The 19,201-nt window shown below is 36.5% G+C and overlaps 1 protein-coding gene across 1 annotated transcript in view; it reads left to right on the top strand.

The window, feature by feature from the left end:
• Positions 1-19,201, top strand: part of col27a1b (collagen, type XXVII, alpha 1b) — a 189,896-nt gene that overhangs the window by 148,912 nt on the left and 21,783 nt on the right. The window contains exons 29-36 of the mRNA XM_056458734.1: positions 8,149-8,202; positions 9,438-9,482; positions 11,449-11,493; positions 11,583-11,636; positions 13,093-13,146; positions 15,187-15,240; positions 15,373-15,426; positions 18,407-18,460. Of these exons, the coding sequence (XP_056314709.1) occupies positions 8,149-8,202; positions 9,438-9,482; positions 11,449-11,493; positions 11,583-11,636; positions 13,093-13,146; positions 15,187-15,240; positions 15,373-15,426; positions 18,407-18,460 (414 nt within the window). The remainder of the gene's footprint in view (positions 1-8,148; positions 8,203-9,437; positions 9,483-11,448; positions 11,494-11,582; positions 11,637-13,092; positions 13,147-15,186; positions 15,241-15,372; positions 15,427-18,406; positions 18,461-19,201) is intronic.

The raw sequence follows: 19,201 nt of genomic DNA, 5'->3' as shown, positions 1-19,201 counted from the left end.
TCACTGACCTCCCCTCGTCAGAAGGTAATACCTGTATTCTAGTCATCGTAGATAGATTCTCAAAGTTTGTCAAACTAATCCCTCTGAAAGGTCTTCCCACAGCCTTTGAAACAGCCGACAATATCTTTAATCAAGTCTTCAGGTCATTTGGTATTCCAGAAGATATTGTGTCGGACAGAGGTCCACAGTTCATCTCACGTCTATGGAAAGCCTTCTTCAAGCTCCTAGGTGTGGCCGTCAGCCTCTCTTCTGGATATCATCCCCAAACCAACGGGCAGACAGAGAGGAAGATTCAGGAGGTGGGACGGTTCCTGAGGACCTTCTGCAGTGGTCACCAGAGCTCCTGGAGCCAGTATTTGGGCTGGGCAGAATATGCCCAAAATTCACTGCGGCAACCCTCCACCGGACTCACGCCATTCCAGTGCGTCCTGGGCTTCCAACCACCGCTCTTTCCCTGGGATGGCGAACCATCTGATGTCCCCGCAGTGGATCACTGGTTCCGGGAGAGCGAGAGAGTCTGGGACGAGGCTCATCAACATCTGCAGAGGGCAGTCCGTCGAAGCAAGGTAACCGCCGATAGAAGAAGGTCTGAAGAACCCAGATACACACCCGGACAAAAGGTGTGGCTATCCACCCGGGACATACGCATGCGACTGCCCTCTCGCAAGTTAAGTCCCCGATTTGTTGGTCCCTTCACCATCGTGGAACAGGTTAACCCCGTCACCTACAAACTACAATTACCCTCTCACTACCGTATTCACCCTACATTCCACGTATCACTCCTGAAACCCTATCACGATCCTGTTCTTCCCTCCACAGAGCCTGACCACGAAGAGGAACCCCCTCCTCCACTGCTCCTAGAAGAAGGAGCCGTCTACGCAGTGAAGGAGATCTTGCGTTCCCGACGTCGTGGTGGCCAGTTGGAGTACCTGGTGGACTGGGAAGGGTACGGCCCCGAAGAAAGGACATGGGTTCCCAGAGCTGATATTCTCGATCCTAGTCTCATGGTGGAGTTTCATGAGAGCCACCCTGAGTTCCCAGCGCCTAGAGGCAGAGGGAGACCACCACGGCGTCGGAGGTGTCGGCCCTCAGGAGCGGGCCCTGGGGAGGGGGGTACTGTCACGGATTGGTCAGGCTCTCACGATCCCCACTCACGAAGATCACCATCACCTGACTTCTAATGAGCACACAGCTGCATCACATTCACGAGCACCAGATAAAAGCACAGCACTCCAGTCGCTCATTGTCCGGGCTCGTCTCGACGAAAGCGGACAACTGAGCGACCACTCAGCGTAGTCATCCTCAGCTAAAACAAACGCTTTACTTACCTGTTCTCTTTGTATTCCTCCTAGTCTTCCTGGTCCACCCGAATCGTCCTGTCTTCCAGTCCTTCCAAGTCTGTGTCATCCTCTGTCAGCTGTATCTGGTGTGTGCTGTCCATCCTCGTGTATTCCTGTTACCCAGCCACGGAGGAAAAGACCCCAACATCATTCCTGATCCTCCTGGCTATCCTTCATGTGCTCCTTGTTGTCATTTAATAAACACCCTAACGTTTCCTTACCTCTGTCTCCTGTCCGCTTCATAACACATGTGAGGACGCAATACCAATAACGAAATAATTAAAAAAATAACCTAATACCAAAATACAAGCAATAACTGTAAATTTAATGTTAGAATTTTTTATTGCATAACATATCTGTAAAGCCACAGGTATTTCACTGTATAATAATAAAAACGTTAAAATTCTGTAAAAAAATTCAGACAATTACCTGTAAAATATGTTAATTTTTTTACAGTGTACTTGAAGCTGAATACTAATATCGTGAAAAACATCAAGTAAAATATTATGTACTGTCATCATGGCAAAGATAAAAGAAATCAATTATTAGAAATGAGTTATTAAAATTATTATGTTTAGAAATGTGTTGAAAAAATCTTCTTTCCGTTAATCTGAAATATACAGGGGGGCTAATAATTCAAATTATATATTCATATATTAATAATCCAGTTAGCTGAGTATTCTATTTCATAACCCAATCTATTCCTGATGGACAAAATCAACCCACTGTACATGTTTTTCTCATTGATTATTATGTTTCACTTTGAAATACTTCATATTATGAAAGCGAAATTGGATGCAAATGGCAAATCATATTAACTAGAAGAGCCCTCCGACTCTGTGTTTTTGATAACTCTGACATCATTGACACAATCGAATCCTCAGGCTTGGGACTTTCCCATCAGTCCTCAAAAACTGAACTCTTCAGCAACCCCCACAGGTTCCCATAACACCCACCAGCATGACACACATCCAAACAACTCAAATTTGACTTTCGCAGTCATTGTAAATCCAAAATCTGCTCTTGATTTTTGCCACTTCTCCCAAGCCTGTCCTCTGTTTGCCCTTGACTCCCGCTGCTCGATTTGATTCAGAGCAGATCCCGTGGGTGGCATTGACTCCTTCATTGTGATAAAATTCGAAACACGACTAGTCCAACTGCTTTATCTATCTATAGACTTGATGTCATTGGCCCATGAACATTTCCTGATTGTTATCAAACTATTTCATAACTGTAACAAGAGGCAATTCAATCAGAACTTGATGATAAAACAGCTCTCATAACATTATTTAGCAATATGTGTCTCTTTTAGGATTCTCGGAAGCTATGAAAATTAAAAATGTAAAACAAGAAATATGTTGGGACTATTGTTATTGTTTACATCCCTCAAAATGGTCTATAAAAATACTTAACTTTTTCTTTAAAAGGTGAAAAGTTTGTCCTAAAGTGTTGAGATGATTATACTGAATCATCCAGGAGATACAATTTAAAATGCAAGACATAAAGAATTGTGTCATTTGAGATAAATTTACATAGTAGTTTATAAACAAACCTACAGTGCATTCTGAAAGTATTCAAAGCACTATTTTATGTTACAGCCTTATTCTAAAATGGATTAAATTCATTAATTTCCCCTATAATTCTACACACAATACCCCATAATGACAATGTAAAAAAAAAAATTTTATATTGTTGCAAATTTATTAAAAATAAAAAACCTGAAAAATCACCAATCGGTGCTAAAATGTAATGGAAATAAAGTATAAAACATGAAAAGTGCTTAAAAAAGGTGATATAAAAAGTAAAAGTGGTGTAATCTTAATTCAATTTGAATTGGAATGTCATCTGAAGACACTATCTAATAAAGTCTACTGCCATAATACTGTCACTGAATGTAAATATAATGTAAATATAGCCCCAAAATAGTTTCCAGTAACCCAAATCCATAATCCAAATATGCAATTATATGCCAATGCAAAACTCACAACAGACCAAACCGAACTTGAACCGCTTCCACGGAGGAAAACAAATCTTGAGTACACAGTGATAATCACCTAGAGGGTTTATGAAAATACTTCAGTGGATATAGTCACGAAATTACGACTTCTATTGATGAACTTGGCTTGAATGTGCTGTCTTCTGAACATTTTGACTTTCAAAAGCACATACAGTTGAAGTCAGAATGATTAATCCTCCTGAATTATTAGCCCCCCTGTATATTTTCCCTCAAACTTCTGTTTAATGGATAGAATTTTTGTCAACACATTTCTAAACATGAAAGTTTTAATAACTGATTTCTAATAACCGATATATTTGCCATGATGACAGTGCATAATATTTAACTAGATATTTTCCAAGATGCAAGTAATCAGCTTAAAGTGCCATTTAAAAAGCTTAACTAGGTTAATTAGGAAAGTTGGGCTAATTAGGCAAGTCTGTGTATAACGATGGTTTGTTTTGTAGACAATCAAAAAAATAATATTGCTTAAGAGGGCTAATAATATTAACATTAAAATGTTTTTTAAAAAATGAAAACCTGCTTTTATTCTAGCCGAAATAAAACAAATAAGACTTTCTCCAGAAGAAAAAATATTATAGGAAATACTGTGAAATATTCCTTGCTCTGTTAAACATATTTTTGGAAATAATTGAAAAAGAAAAACTGGTGATATGGGAGACTTTGTTGTAATCTAACCGAACTTGCCAAGTGGGAACACTCTTCAATACAGTCTATATTTCGATAATTCCATTGAAGTTTCACACTTCAGTGAATTTCATGCTACAGTTTCAAGCTGTATAATGTGTTAATACACTTCTTTGCTTTGCTGGCTTCCCATCGGAAATCCTATCAGCATTAAAGCTGTCTGTCCTCACATCGCAAAAAACACATTTCTCAAACTAAATTCACCATTACAAATGAAGCATTAATCCTTCAGCAAAAAAAGATGAACAGCAGTCAATTGCCACTGATGGAGAACGCCGAGGTCTGGGATTTCAGCCTCATCATTTTCTAAATGCTCAGTACTGTTAGTTCTCATGGACATGTGCATATATCTCACTGCTCTTCGGAGGCCAGGATTCATGTCATTTACTGGGGAATAGAAAGAGTTTTCAGCACTAATAATATGGTTAAATGTTAGAAGATTTCTTAATAACATGATATATTCAAGCTCTTAAGGGAAGGTCATACACAACAAGCAGTTATGTCACATCTAAACATTTAAATATGTAAATAAATAAAGCTCTTTTTTTTAGCACCTTGAGCATCTCAACACATCAACAATGACTTAAACAGTGATGAATCTGACTTAGGGCCGGGCAATTAATCGAAACTTTTTCCCCTACCCCTACCGCTCTGTTAGCCACACTTTGCAGCCACATCTGATCTCTGGTTAATTAGGACAATGGACGTATTCTTGAACCTTACTTTGCACTACATTGACGATGATTGAAAGCTGCACCAGAGATGCCTTGAGACAGCATATTTTCCGTTATTTATAATTTCCATTACATTACATTCAATTAACGTTGATGTTCAATAAATAATCATAGTAGATAGTGCGTCTTTCCTGTAATTATTATTTTAAAATCAAGTAATGCACCATTCATTCAAAAATCTCTCACTTTCAATATGTGAGCATATTTACTGTACAAAACTTATCAGTGAACTATGATAAGTAAAAAAAAATTATTAAAATAATCGTTCGTTAAATTGTTATCAAGTTAAAATGTTCAATTCATCAAGATTTTGTTTTAAGGCCAAATCGCCCAGCCCTAATCTGACTATGGGCCCCATCATACACCCAGCGCAATAAGACCCAAGACGTGTTTGGCATGATTTGTTGCTATTTTCAGACCAGCGCAGCCCTAATTTTCACGTTTTGCGGCACGTTGTTTAAATAGCAAATCCATTTGCGCCACTTCGTAGACTCATTTGCATGTTGGTCTAAAATAGAGGTGTGTTAAGGCTAGGGCTGCATGATTAATCAAAAAAAAGATCACGATCTCGATTTGACCCTACACACGATCTTAATTCAGCTTTTCTACGATTCAGCCAATTATTTTCAAGGTGAGGAGAGAAGCATAAATGCAACAACATAAGTCTTATGTTATGTTGTATATGTTGCTCAGCAACATGACCACCTCCAAGTGGTGTTAAAAGTGTCACATACTGTATTTATATAATTCACCCAAAAATTTAATTTCTGTCTTAATGTAATGACGTATTTGCAGCCGCAAAATCACACGTTTGTTCACTACCGAGAGGATGCGCACATGCATGGGCCCATGAATGATGTGTATTTTAGTGAACAGAACTTGTAAAGGCTATAAATAACAGGTAATAAAGTTGTAAATAACATTCAGTTTGTTGCACAGAGTGATTGTTTGGGAGCCAGGGAGAGGTATGATTTGCATGTTTTTTTCTTCTGAAAGTGACGGCAGCCATGAGCGCATTCTGCAGTGAAAGTGAAACCAAAAACATAATTTAAATGATCGTGATTGGTTTTAGAGTTATGATTACGAGTTATGATTATGTCTCAAACATAATATTACCAACAATAGGCCTACACATGGGCCTAATATTAGTATTGTTGTTTTACCAAATGTTTGAGAAATACATCTATAGAATCGTAAGAAAATTGTGATCTTGATTTCAAGCAAACAAAATCCTGATTTTTATTTTAGCTAGAATCGTGCAGCACTAGTTAAGGCGCATTGTTGGCTCGTTGCTATTGAAGAACTGAAATAGACTGCGCTGTTAGTTCGGCGCATATACAGGTTTAAACGCGTACACATTGCTTAATACACACAGATTGTAAAGCAATACACAAATATATTTACATACGAAAAAAATTAAGGATTAAAATATTACAAAAATGATTATATTCTACATAAATATAAAAAACACGACCTCCATGCCTTAACTCTGGGGGCTTTTTCAGCTTATTCATGACAAGTTGCTTTTGTATAATGTTATTATTAGTAGTAATATTATTTATTATATGCATATATTTGTTTTAATAGAACAAGTTTAGATTTGACCACCTGTCGGGTTTTGGCGACGTATGCATCACCATAAGGGGCATAAGAATAGGACATGTGTTTGGATATAACTCAGCTTTTTGACTCTTAAACTGACTCTTTAAGGGATTGACTTGCAACTGACTCTTAAAGGGATTGATAGATGAGACACTGATTGGTTTAATGCATGTTATGCTCAAAACACACCCATAACTCATTAAGAGAATAAGCTCAACCCTGTTAGACCATGCGCCATGGTCTAGAGCGTATTTTTCCATCCTTAAAATAGCAAAAGTGGATTCGGACATACTGTACCCTTAATGCATTTGCGCCATGCACTTTAGATTTTGCGCCTAGATCGTTAAAAGAGAGCCCTAAATTTCTTCATTCAAATTGATTATTTTGAAAACAAAAATTAAGCAATCAAAAAATGTTTAAATGTTTTTGTTTTTTTTTTATTATTAAATGCTTTTATTCTACATGAAATAAAACACATAAGACTTTCTGCAGAAGAAAAAATATTATAGGAAATACTGTGAAAAAAATCAAAGGAGAAGGAATAATTCTGACTTCAACTGTACATTAATTAATGGACCATTACTCTAAAGGGTTACCATCAAAAACTCCCTTAAAGAATGATTTATTTTGACATTTCTGTCCAGACCTGATTTCTATCAGTCCAAATGTTGTCATTAGCCCCTAAAGGGTCAAAGGTTTCGTGCATGAGATCAGATCATGAGCACAGAGGCAGCAGTGTTGCATGAGCGCTGTCAGAGCAGCACCACACATCTATTATTATGGCGTTTGCAGCCTTAATAATATCCCCCATTGATCACTCTTTCCACCTTCCAGACAAAGAAATCCCTCAAAGTCCGAGAGATCACCCAGCTGCGGCTCTACATTTTTCATAAAGCCTATGAATCATCGCGATGGAAACACAATGGCAACTTTCCATGTTACTATAACTGCACTTCCATAATGTGAGCAGCTCATGTTTCACAGAAATCTTTACAGCCGTGTTCATTCAGGCCCCCGGTGAGCCGGAGATTTGACTTGCTCAAGATCATAAGTCATACAAATTGCTTTAAATGAGTTGCCTTTGTCATCTGGAGTTGTCGTTCATTGGCTATAATAATGCCATAATGTATATCTCCTAGATGATTGCATTGTTAACATTGTGTATTGAGGGCATCCGCTGTGTAAAACATATGCTGGATAAGTTGGCGGTTCATTCCACTGTGGCGACCCCTGATGAATAAAGGGAATAAGTCGAAGGAAGATGAAATTAATGAAATGAACATTGTGTATTAAGGGCATCCGCTGTGTAAAACATATGCTGGATAAGTTGCCGGTTCATTCCGCTGTGGCGAACCCTGATGAATAAAGGGACTGAACCGAAGGAAAATTAAATGAACATTGTGTATTGAGGGCATAGGCTGTGTAAAACATATGCTGGATAAGTTGGCGGTTCATTCCGCTGTGGCAACCCTTGATGAATAAAGGGACTAAGCTGTAGGAAAATGAAATAAATGAAATGAACATTGTGTGTTAAGGGCATCAGCTGTGTAAAACATATGCTGGATAAGTTGGTGGGTCATTCCACTGTGGCGACCCCTAATGAATAAAGAGACTAAGCCCAAGAAAAATGTAATGAACATTGTGTACTGGTTGGAAATGTCTTTATTTGTGCAAGTGCGCCCTCTGCTGTTCAGCCGATTATTTTCTTAAACCCATGTGTGTTGCTTCCTTTTTAATGCCAGTTCTCTAATCCTTATATTCTGTGCAGGGTGCGAGGGGACCAGATGGACCAGTTGGAGAGAAAGGAATGATGGGAATAAAGGTGAAACGTACTGTTCTTGAAGAGCTAAGCTTCTGTGTGATATTTTATAGTAATAATACAGATTAGATCATGTTTCAAAACAGTAATTAGTAATAGTTTTTGTTATTCTTAAAGGAATAGTTCACCCAAAACTGAAAATTATGACATCATTCACTGTCACAGACCTGTTTGGGTTTCTTTCTTCTGTTAAACATAAAAGAAGATATTTCGAAAAATGCTGAAACCTGTAGTGATCGCCTTACTGCAAGAATGTCGCTGGTTTGAGTCCCGGCTGGGCCAGTTGGCATTTATGTGTGGAGTTTGCATGTTTTCCCTATGTTCGCATGGGTTTTCTCCAGGTGCTCCGGTTTCCCCCACAGTCCAAAGACATGCGCTATAGGTGAATTGGATGAACTAAATTAGCCTTAGTGTATGAGTGTGTATGTGACTGTGAGAGTGTATGAGTGTTTCCCAGTACTGGGTTGTGGCTGAAAGGGCATCCGCTACATAAAACATATGCTGGAACAGTTAGCGGTTCATTCCGCTGTGGCGACCTCTAAATTAGAAACTAAGCCAAGGGAAAATGAACGAATGAATGAATGAATGAAAACCTGTAACCATTGACTTCTATAGTATTTTTTTTTCTGCTATGGAAGTCAATGGTTACTGGTTTCTAACATTTTTCAAAATATCTCCTTTTGTGTTAAACAGGAAAAAATAAACGTATGAAAGTTTTAAACCACTTGAGGAAGAATAAATAAATTTTTTGGGAGAACTATCCCTTTAAGCATATATGATTATTTTGATATTGATATTGATCTTCATTGACAGGTTAATTTTAGGATCTTGAAACATTTAGCTTAGCGTTAAAATTCTCGTGGGTTTATGTCAGTAACATCAAAAAGTCTATCTGGCCGTGGATGATAGAGCTGTGTGAATGGTGCATGAATGAAAGCACATTGTGATGCTGTGCTATTTTCAAGATGAAGTGCTTGACTTCCTCCACGCTGGCATGCAGTGGATTTTCCGTACCACAGAGCAAAACAACATATGAAACGCATCTAAATTGTCAGCACAACATTTTTATCAACCTTACAATGCTGGCGACAGGGCGCACTGAAGGTTTATTCAAAACATTTACAAAGTTCTTGGTTGTGGTTCGATCGGAAGCAATAATGAAGGATAATTTGATGTGATTGTCAATGTGCTTCAATGGAAATAGTTGACTGTTTTCTTTTTGGGGATTCTTTCTGCAGGGTCCTGAAGGCCCACCAGGAAAACAAGGTTTAAGCGGACAAATGGTAAAAATTTTTGTTTTATAAATCATTAATTGGAATAGGGTGACGCAGTGCGACCCCAGATTAATAAAGGGACTAAGCTGAAAAGAAAATGAATGAATGAATTATTGAAATTCCACATTTCATATGTGTAATGGAATCAATCAAATTGTTAAAGCTGCTAACTGTTCAGATTTTAATGTTAGCTAATAAATAAATGGGACATATTATGAAAATTTTCATCAGTATGTGAATGTAACCAGCTTCTAATGGTAAAAATGTATTAAAATAACTTTTTATGATCACACTTGATAAAAACAGAAACACTTTGATTGACATTCTCTCTTTGTACGTCATCAGAGGGGGAAAGCCCCGCCCATTGGTGATGACCTCTCCCTCATTAGCATAGAACATTAGTCTTGTTTTTCAGTCTGCCACTATGCTGATGCACAGGAATTTGTAGCTCCACCCTCTTTTAGAAAGAGCACAATCTCATTTGAATTTAAAGCGACAGTCACCAAAATTGCGCAATTTGGATCAAAGCCTAAAAGGGGCAGTTTCAAAGAGTTATGAAATATTATTTGTGGGGTATTTTGAGATGAAACTTCTCATACACACTTTACACATGAGAGACTTATTTTATATCTTGTAAAAAGGGGCATAACAGGTGACCTTTAAGTCTGTAATAAGTGGTATAAGATTATATTACCTTTTCACTCACAATGTAAAGATGCTTTGACATCTAACTTCTTGATATTTTTAACCAAAATAATTCAAAATACAATCAGATATGCATTTTCTGGGAATCGAATCCATAACCTACAATGTTTGGAAGAATAATCAATGGTTTGCCGTCTGTTAAAGCATGTTAAATGCACAATGTGGAGGCAAAGAACCAGCTCATAAGTAATAACCTGTTGAGTGGAGGATAAAAAAATTCTTTATTACATGGCAAGCTTCATTCCATGGTCATTTGCCAAGTTATAGACAAGTAAAAGCAAGAAATGCCCTTTGCAGTGTGAAATCTGACTAAATTAACTTATAAAATCTCACAGAGAGAGTTTGTGTAAATGACAAGGGTAAACAATATCTTATAGGCCCACACAGAATCTGAATTTCCACGGATTTTTAACCAGTCATTGAGTCTATTTATTTAGTTGTGTAAATGTGTGTAAATTTATATTTCTTCAGGTTTTTAATTAATTTCAGTAATATTATTGACTAATATGAAATATGTTTATTTAATTTATTTACAATACAGTCTTTTGGTAGATATTTATATATTATATAAGAGACTTGTTTTGTTTACCAAATAAGTGAATCTAATTGGTATTGTAAACATTAAATAAAAGTTTAAAAGGTTTTATTTTTTAATTTTATATATTAAGTTTTTAGTTATGATACTGCCAAAATCATTCCGCAGACGTTTTTTCATGTTTCAAAATTCTGCGCAGAAATAGCAAACAATATCTGCAGATTCTGTCTGGCTTTACTTATAGCTCATAGTAACCTGTGTTAGCTACCCGCTGTAATATATTTGTGAGTTGGTTGATCCCTGTAACTATTTTTGTAAGCATATTTGCGAGTTATTTGATCCCCATTAGCTTGCTGCTGAAGCAAATATCAGTGTTTTCAAGATTATACAGATGAATGAAGGCTCTGGTCACCGTCACTGAATTATTATGGTTACTACTAATGTTTAAAAGTGTGTTAAATGTTTATTTTGAGCTGTCGTCAAAACTGACTGGAACTACCTGTGCAGTAAACAATTTTATGGCACACCTTCCAGCCAATCAGAATCAATCATTTTAGTAGACCATGGAATAAGATGATATAATAACAGATCATAAAAAATACTATTGAAACATTGCACCAAATATCTAGTTTTGGAGATAACGCTCCTCTAAATGACCTTAGATAGTAAAAACTGTAAATAAACTGTAGTGTTTAAGTGTGTGTTTTGTTGAGATTCTCTTTTGTGTATTATTAGGGTAAAATTGGGGAAACTGGTGAAGCAGGACCAGCCGGATTTACTGTATGTAAATTTAATATATTATTAAATTTGATATCCTTGCATGCATAAGCTCTTTAAGATACTCATAAAACTTAAAATCATATTTGCAGGGTGTTCAAGGACCAACTGGACCTCCTGGACTAAAAGGCATCTTAGGAGAACCTGTAAGTACTTTCACATACACACGTTATGATTGCTCTTTCTTTAGGGAAACACAAAAAGAGAAACTGTTTTGGTGGGCAAGAAAACTGAGACATTCTTTAATGTATCTTCTTTTATGAACTGTGAAAAATGTAGTTTAAATAAAACCATAAAGATAATATGAAGGTTTATTTGAGCGCTATGAGACATTTATGAGAAACATTATCATAAACACAATGCTAAATTTCAGGTTGAAGTACACTGCTGTTCAAAAGTTTCAGTTTGGTAACATTTGTTTAAATGTTTATGAAGGAAGTCTCTTCTGTTCACCAATGCATGGTTTTTCATTTTAATTGAATGTATTCCTATGATTCAGTGCTGTATTTTCATTACTCCAGTCTTCAGGGTAACATTTGTCTTTATAAATTACTCTAATATGCTAATTTTGTGCTGAAGAGCTGTGTGTGCATTTTATTTCTGTTTATTCCTGTCCTAAATGTCTCCACAAAGATGGCACTACCAGTAAATTTTGACCTTCTGGGGACATTTTTTGGTCCTCGGAAGCCGTCTTATAAATCCCACAGAAGTATTTTGCATATGTAAAAATGAAGAATAGCCGCATTTCCACTATCGGGCCAGTGCGAGCCAGGGCTTTAATCGGGCCAGGCCGGGCCAATAGCCCGGGAGGTTGAGAAATGAGGCCGAAATCATGTCGCGTTTCCACTGTCGGGCTAGTTGCTCGCAGCGCGTCACGCAAACACCGCCCCCAGAACGTCCCCCGAATCAAACGTCACACAACCCGTCACACAACCTGCCCACTTCAGCGTGAACAAAAAAACTCAAATTATAACCACAAACACAACCTGGCATCACTACGAGAGCTGGAAGATGGAGAACACCGAAGCGATTGCTTTTTTACTGTTTGTGGTCTGTTGGTGTAAGGCCAGACAGCGATCCCTGGATAAGGACATTCGAGTTCGGCGGCATTTACTTCGAACACAGATTTTTCTTAGTGAGTTGATCAAGCGCGATAGCAAAATAAATGTAAGGGAAGAAAGCATCTTGTCTCCGCTTTACCTGACAGGAAAACTCCGCCTTTGTATGTAACCCCGCCCTGAAGCCCCAGTTGGCCCTCCTTGGCCCAAGGTATTCGGCGGGCCGAAAAAGGCCGGACGCTGGCCCCAAGGAAGCCCAGCTTTGGCCCGATTACGCCCCGGAAGTGATAGTGGAAACGCGACTGGCCTTGGCTCGCCCTGGCTCGCTCGCTTTAGGCGCGATAGTGGAAACGCGGCTAATGTTTCCTTGAGAGTTTGGTTTAGGGCTAGATCGATATTCAGAATATGAATATACAGTCTGTAAAGTAGAAAAGTCATAACGTCTATGGGAAGTCTCCATAAAGATAGCTGTACAAGTGTGTGTGTTTTTATTATAAATATCATGAACAGTAGTGTTCAGATTTGTCTGTCTGTTTCTTTATAGGGTCCTCAAGGCCCACCGGGAGTGTTGGGTCCATTGGGTGAGATTGGAGCAATGGTAAGATTATTGAAATAATCTTCAGAGACTGTATGTATTAACATGTTCCACTTACAGCACTCATTATGGCACACCTTCCAGCCAATCAGAATCAATCATTTTAGTTACAATTATCACTACTCCATAACGAAGCCAATGTCAGATTAGTTTTGGTTCCTGTACATAATTTTAATTGACAACTTTTAGTTTAGGTGACGCGGTGGCTCGGTGGTTAGCACTGTCGCCCCACAGCAAGAAGGTCCCTGGTTCGAGTCCCAGCTGGGCCAGTTGGCATTTCTGTGTGGAGTTTGCATGTTCTTCCTCTGTTGGCGTGGGTTTCCTCCGGGTGCTCCGGTTTCCCTCACAATCCAAAGACATGCGCTATAGGGGAATTGAATAAACTAAATTGGCTGTAGTGGATGAGTGTGTGTGAATTCGAGAGTGTATGGGTGTTTTCCAGTGATGGGTTGCCAATGGAAGGACATCTGCTGCATAAAACATATGCTGGAATAGTTGCCGGTTCATTCCACTGTGGTGACCTCTGATAAATAAGGAACTAAGCCGAAGAAAAATGAAAGAATGGTTGAATGAATGAATGAATGAATAAATGAACACTTAGTTTAATGAAATAATGAATGCTAACACTGTAGTTTGAGTTTAGTTTGATTAATGGCTTATTATCCATGACCGTATTTCAGATGCCTAAATATTACAAGATATCTACACTAAAAATTATATGACATAAAGTTATGACAACAAATGTTTTTTCATGTTTTTTTAACTTATTTTAATAAGTTAATCAGGTTTCAACTACACCGTTAAACCTAAAAAGGTAAGGTAACTCAAACCATTTGAGGAAACCGATTGCAACAAACCATTTAAGATCAAAAACTAATCTATATGAGTACTGTGAACTTAATCCATTTGAGTAAATGAAGCAATTTGAGCACAGTAAAACCCAATTAATGAAGAGAACTCAAACCAACGGAGTACTGTACAACCCAATAAGTTAAGGCAACTCAAACCGTTTGAGGAAACCGATTGCTACAAACCATTTGAGTTAAAAAACTAATCTATATGAGTACTGTGAACTTACTCCATTTAAGTTGAAGTACTGAGGTATTTAATTAACTCATTATCTTCAACAGTGATGTCAAAACTCTTTTCAAATGAATAGAACTAACATTCAGTTAATTTTGAGTTATCTAAACTCATTTTATTTGATAACGTTGATTGTTGGGTTTTACGGTGTATGAATGTTTTTTGAATGAATGTTTTTTTTTTTTTGTTATGTTTTAACATGAACATTTTTAGTCAGTTTGACTAGTGTAAGTTGGGATGACCAGAAGAGCGTTTCATTTGATTCAACTAAACAAATTAAGGCAGTAAGATTATTTTTTTACAGTGTAAACTTAACAACATCTTATTAAACAGTCTCTTCAGAATTTAGCAAAACCAGTGGATCTTTAGATAAAAAATAAATATTGTACAAGTTTTGTGTGTATTTTCACAGCAAAACACAAGAATTGCTGCATATAATGCTGTAAGTTTTGAGAAAAGTGGTCACAAATTCACATTAAGTCGCAAATATAAATTTGCAAATGCAAAATCCCAGAGGAACCGACCTGAACTATTACTAGACAGCAAAGTAGATGTTTATTTGAGACAAAAGTCTCATTAAATAGTTGGTTAATATGGTCAATTCAATTCATCTTCGTTTCTATAGCTCCATTACAATGTAGATTGCGTCAAAGCAGCTTAACATAGATGGAGTTCTATTAAATTGAAACTGCTTCAGTCCAGTTTTCAGAGCTGAAGTCCAGTTTGGTTCAGTGTAATATAAATGTCACTGCTGAAAGCCCAAACACTGAAAAGCAAATCCATCATTGCGAACAAATCCAACAGTTGGTCCCCAAACTAAAATGGTCCCATGCTGTCTCTTGGTTTCGAATTATCTATCCATTATTTTCACATGTATTCTTAGCAATGCTGCATTAGCACAAATACTGTAGCAAGATTCAGAAATCAAGATGTTCACTAGTATCTTGGTTTATGTGACAGGGTTTACCTGGGAAGATTGGCGATCAGGGCTTACCGGGAGAACCAGGAGAGAAGGTATCTGCATTGATTCTTTGCTCGTTTGGATATAAATAATTATTATATTTGAGAATCTGTCTGCATTTTTATAATAGTGTTTAAATAGAGAAAGAAAAGAAAAAAGGAGTCATTTTTTCTCACACTTTCTAGGGTGCAGTTGGATCTCCTGGGAGTGCTGGAGAGCAAGGCCTGATTGGACCTCGAGTAGGTTTCTTCTTTTTATTTCTGCTAAGGATTTTATTCAGAAGAGATGCTATATTTAATTAAAAACTGAATGAAAACAACATTGTGAAGGTCAAATTAATGTTGTTAGCCTGTTGGTAATAATCACTTGGTTAATGTAGCACTGAAAATACAGTGTTATGGCAATGTTCAAGGAAAACATCCCTCATACTGTAATTATATTAAATGTGCATTTCAATTCACATTATTGAGTGTATTTAGAGTACAATATCAAAATGCGCAGTCTGATATAATGACTTTCTTTTTTTATCTGTAAGCTTATATAATCTTATGACACTTTAAGCTGCATAGAAGTGTCTTGAAAAATATCTAGTAAAATATTATTTACTGTCATCATGGCAAAGATAAAATAAATCAGTTATTAGAGATGAGTTATTAAAACTATTATGCTTAGAAATGTGTTGAAAAAAATCTTCTCTCTATTAAACAGAAATTGGGGGAAAAAATTATTTATTTATTTATTTATTTTTAACATATAAGCACAGTACAGTGTTAATATTCGAACTATTTATGATGTTTAAAGTTGCTGACAATTATAAATATTCTTAATAATTGGAACTAATCTGCCTTGTTTATGAACTGTAAAGAGCTGAGGCTGCTTTACTGGGCCTACTACGCTACTCTGTTTCAATAATGCTCATTATGGTGGTACTTGGAGAGACAATTTTTTTCCGAGGTGGTTCTCAAAAGTTTGAGAATCACTGCTTTAAAGAAGCATTACTTTTATTGTATTGTTTACAAACCACATGTAAGGTACTTTATTATCATGTGTACTGTAGGCTGTTATTCAATTAACTTTAAAGTTAATATAAATGCTTTGATATTAAATGTTTAGGTCACATTTTGTTTTAAGGTACAATTCTAGCTATTAATAATTCATTAACTATGATTTTTGACTCTCAACTCCTAATTTGCGGCTTTTAAAATAGATATTAGGTAATAATTCAGTTTAGGCATTTGGTAGGATTAGAGATCATGCAGAATATGTACTGTATTTTATGAGTACAAATAAATGGACATTATATTAATAATAGACAGGTAATAAGTAGGCCCACACGTAATCTGTGCGTGCAGAAATCCACACACTTAGAAATAAAGGTACAGGAGCTGTCACTGGGGCAGTACCTTTTCAAAAGGTATATTTGTACCTGAAGGGTCCATTATGGTACTTCAAAGGTACTTTTTAGGTTCATTTGGGTACTAATATGCAACTTTTAGGTACCACTGTGGACTCTTTTGGAACAAATATGTATGTTTTGAAATGGTACTGCCCCAGTGACAGCTCCTGTACCTTTATTTTTGAGAGTGCGCAGATTTTTAGCCTATCATTAAGTCTATTTATTTACTCATGTAAATGTCGTGTACATTTATATTTATTCAGTATTTAAATTAATTTCTGTAACATATATTCACTAATATGAAAACGTTCATTTGAATTATTTACAATACAGTTTGTAAAGTAATATTATCTGCCTTTTAGTAGATATTTATTATACAAAAGACTTGCTTTGTTTACCAAATAAGTGGATCTATTTGGATTTCCATTGTAAACATTAAAAAAGGTTAAAAAGGTTTTACTTTTTATTTTATATATTATGTTTTTAGTTACTCCAAAAAACATTCAGCATAAATCTGCAGATTTTTGTACAAAATTCTTCGCAGAAATAGCAACAAATTTTACAGATTCTGCCTGGCCCTAGAAATGAGCCACTAGTTAATAGTGAGAATTGGTCCTTAAACTTAGAATTACAAATGTAAACACGGCAAATGCAAAGTACATTATAGTTTACCATCAAAATATATGTCATTACTTTCAGCAATACACTTTAACCATATTTCAAAGACAACAGAAGTAAATACTACATCATTTATTAAATGCCCTATTTCAGTGGGTCATAAACACACTAAGGCTACGTTCACACTGCAGCCAAATGTGACCCGAATCTGATTTTTTTGCCCACATGTGACTCAGGTAATGATAGTGTGAACAGCCTAAACCGCATGGAATCTGATCTTTTCAGGTCAGATCTGTGCCACTTTCATATGTAGTCTTAAATCAGACACAGGTCAGGATTTCATGTGACTTTTACATAATCGAGCACCCAACCCCCCCTTCTGTACGTGTGTGCTGTTTATAAGCAGTAGCAGAACATTCATTTACAGTTCATGAAATACACCTCGGTTGTCTGTGAAAACGGCAATAATCATATAAGCATGATCTGACAACGGGCTTATATCATACAGTATCACGTGTGCATAATTAGACATTTTGTGGTGTCCGTAACTTTACTTTTGCGCATGCGGGTCAGTTTAGAAACAGGATCTGTTCACACTGCAAATCTGATATTGGCCACATTTATAAGAGCAGTGTGAACAGCCATGCAAAAAAATCAGACCTCAGAAAAGATCTGATTTGAGCACTAAGCCTGGCAGTGTGAACGTAGCCTAAGATTGCATTGTATGTAGCCCTATGTAAGTATATCAATTGTGATGTTTTTGCAATTAAAGGGGCTAAATGTAGCTCTTTTCTGTAAATTACTTAATTTAAAAGCCACCGGTGTTGCTAATGAAAAATCAGTCTAAAGGTTTTCACAACCTAGGAGGTTTGATAAGGTCTCAGTTTTGTTATAAGCTGATCAAACATCGGTAATAAAAAAAGCAATGAATACATGAGAAGAAATTATACATTGAAAAGATTATTCTCGCATTAAAACATAAGTACAGTATATCATTTCTGTAAAAATGAACCTTTAAATTCTAATGCAATGTTTTCAACAAAAGATTTATTAGATGCCATCTAGAAACTCAGCATGTTTGTCTCTCACTGCTCACAGGTTTCATTTGTGTCTGGTTAAATATGGCAGCTGCTCTGCTTAAAGTCGGTATCTGTCTTTTTTTTAAAGTAGAACAGTGAATGGTTTTTAAAGACGTTCTCATTTAGGGTGACCCTGGAGTCGATGGAGAAGCTGGTCCAAGTGGTCCCGATGGAACCAAGGTAAGAAAATTTTTTAAAAATTGTTGCAATATCCCTATTCATAAACAAACGGTTTATAAACATTTACTTATTTCATTTTTTGCTTGCATCAATAATGTTTTTCAATTGGGTTTTTATTTTTATGGATTGCACCAATAAGGATTAAGTTTTAATCTAGACGAAATCAAGGTTTATCCAATATAATCTGGTTGCACTAAACTTGAATCCTTACATAAAAACTAATAGGTTTACATTTAGACAATAATTTTTATTCTGGGTTTAATTTCACAGTAAACCTGGATTAACTTTGATCGTTTTGCTCCATTACTTTAACCTCAGATTTAAACTTCAGTTCTGGATTAACTTTAAACTTGCTATTGAGAAGGTTTTAAGGATTTATTGATTAAAAACACATTTAAATGTTTTATTACAGTAATACAACAATCTATGCATTTAATGTATTACAGAATTAACACTGTCTACTACAGGGATGTCCAAACTTGGTCCTGGAGGGCCGGTGTCCTGCTGAGTTTAGCTCCAACTTGCTTCAACACACCTGCAAGGAAGTTTCTAGTATGTCTAGTAAGCTTGATTAGCTGGTTCAGGTGTGTTTGATTAGGGTTGGAGCTAAACTCTCTAGGACACCGGCCCTCAAGGACTGAGTTCGGACATCCCTGGTCTACTACATACATATTTAAATAAAAAAACACATGCATAAGTAAATGTTCATATTACAGAAAAAAATATATTACGTTTTTCTAA

The sequence above is a fragment of the Danio aesculapii genome, chromosome 5, assembly GCF_903798145.1.
Source record: "Danio aesculapii chromosome 5, fDanAes4.1, whole genome shotgun sequence".
NCBI classification, from domain to species: domain Eukaryota; kingdom Metazoa; phylum Chordata; class Actinopteri; order Cypriniformes; family Danionidae; genus Danio; species Danio aesculapii.
Note: the sequence above shows the minus strand (reverse complement) of the source record. Positions and strands in the feature narration are given on the sequence as shown.